The sequence below is a fragment of the Arvicola amphibius genome, chromosome 11 (assembly GCF_903992535.2).
Source record: "Arvicola amphibius chromosome 11, mArvAmp1.2, whole genome shotgun sequence".
NCBI lineage: Eukaryota > Metazoa > Chordata > Mammalia > Rodentia > Cricetidae > Arvicola > Arvicola amphibius.
In genome coordinates, this window is record NC_052057.2 from 57,238,409 (window position 1) to 57,240,014 (window position 1,606).

At 49.6% G+C, this 1,606-nt stretch overlaps 1 protein-coding gene across 1 annotated transcript; it reads right to left on the reverse strand.

Moving 5' to 3' along the window:
* Positions 1-354: 354 nt before the first annotated feature.
* LOC119826241 (glyceraldehyde-3-phosphate dehydrogenase-like) lies at positions 355-1,403 on the reverse strand. Its single transcript, XM_038347375.2, has one exon. It carries the CDS (start codon positions 1,364-1,366, stop codon positions 368-370), a length of 999 nt encoding a protein of 332 aa, XP_038203303.1. The 5' UTR covers positions 1,367-1,403; the 3' UTR covers positions 355-367.
* Between the last annotated feature and the right edge of the window lie 203 nt (positions 1,404-1,606).

Sequence of the window (1,606 nt, forward strand, 5' to 3'; positions counted from 1 at the left end):
TAAATAGCCAGAGGGTGAACAGAATTGCTTATATAAACATGTCTTAAATGATAGTTAGTAGGTATATGAACTGAAAACACAGTTAACTTGTGCCAGTAAATATCTGAAGAAACAATAGGATCCAATATGTATGTGAAAGAGGCATGGAAACTCTTTTTTTTTTTTAGGGGTGCAATGAACTTTATTGATGGTATTCAAGAGAGTAGGGCTCCCTAAGCCCCTCCTGCTATTCTGGGGGTCTGGGATGGAAACTGTGAGGGAGATGCTCAGTGTGAAGTGTTGAGTTAGGACAGGGACTGCTCAGCAGCCGAGGGCCTCTCTCTTGCTGTGTCCTTGCTGGGATGGGTGGTCAGGGCAGGCAGGCTTCTTACTCCTTGGAGGCCATGTAGGCCATGAGGTCTACCACTCTGTTGCTATAGCCAAATTCATTGTCATACCAGGAAATGAGCTTCACAAAGTTGTCATTGAGAGCAATGCCAGCCCCAGCATCGAAGGTGGAGGAGTGGGAGTCACTGTTAAAGTCACAGGAGACAACCTGGTCCCCAGTGTAGCCCAGGATGCCCTTTAGTGGGCCCTCAGATGCCTGCTTCACCACCTTCTTGATGTCATACTTGGCGGCTTTCTCCAGGCGGCATGTCAAATCCACGACAGACACATTGGGGGTAGGAATACGGAAGGCCATGCCCGTGAGCTTCCCGTTCAGCTCTGGGATGACTTTTCCCACAGCCTTGGCAGTGCCAGTGGATGCAGGGATGATGTTCTGGGCAGCACCACGGCCGTCTCGCCATAGCTTCCCAGAGGGGCCATCCACAGTCTTCTGGGTGGCCGTGATGGCATGGACTGTGGTCATGAGCCCTTCCACGATGCCAAAGTTGTCATGGATGACCTTGGCCAAGGGGGCCAAGCAGTTGGTGGTGCAGAAAGCATTGCTGACAATCTTGAGGGAATTGTCATACTTGTCATGGTTCACACCCATCACAAACATGGGGGCATCCGCAGAAGGGGCGGAGATGATGACCCTTTTGGCCCCACCCTTCAAGTGGGCCCCAGCCTTCTCCATGGTGGTGAAGACACCGGTCGACTCCACAACATACTGGGCGCCGGCATCACCCCATTTGATGGTGGCGGGATTTCGCTCCTGGAAGATGGTGATGGCCTTCCCGTTGATGACGAGCTTCCCGTTCTCAGCCTTGACTGTGCCTTTGAACTTGCCGTGGGTGGAGTCATAGTGGAACATGTAGACCATGTAGTTGAGGTCGATGAAAGGGTCATTGATGGCAACAACGTCCACTTTGCCAGAAGTGAAGGCAGCCCTGGTAACCAGGCGCCCAATACGGCCAAATCCGTTCACTCCGACCTTCACCATCGTGTCTCTGGAACGAGGCTGGCACTGCAGGAAAAGAAGCGGAGGTCTCTAGAACAGGGAGGAGCCGGCATGGAAACTCTTATAAATTAAAAATAAAAAGTTTATTCAATAGACACATTTGTGTTCTTTTAATTATTTATTTACTTATTCTATTTTCAATGGCACACATGGCATTTAGTATACATCAACCCCAATTTTAATGTGGAGATCATAAAAGAAGTTGTCAACTCTTTCCTTCTA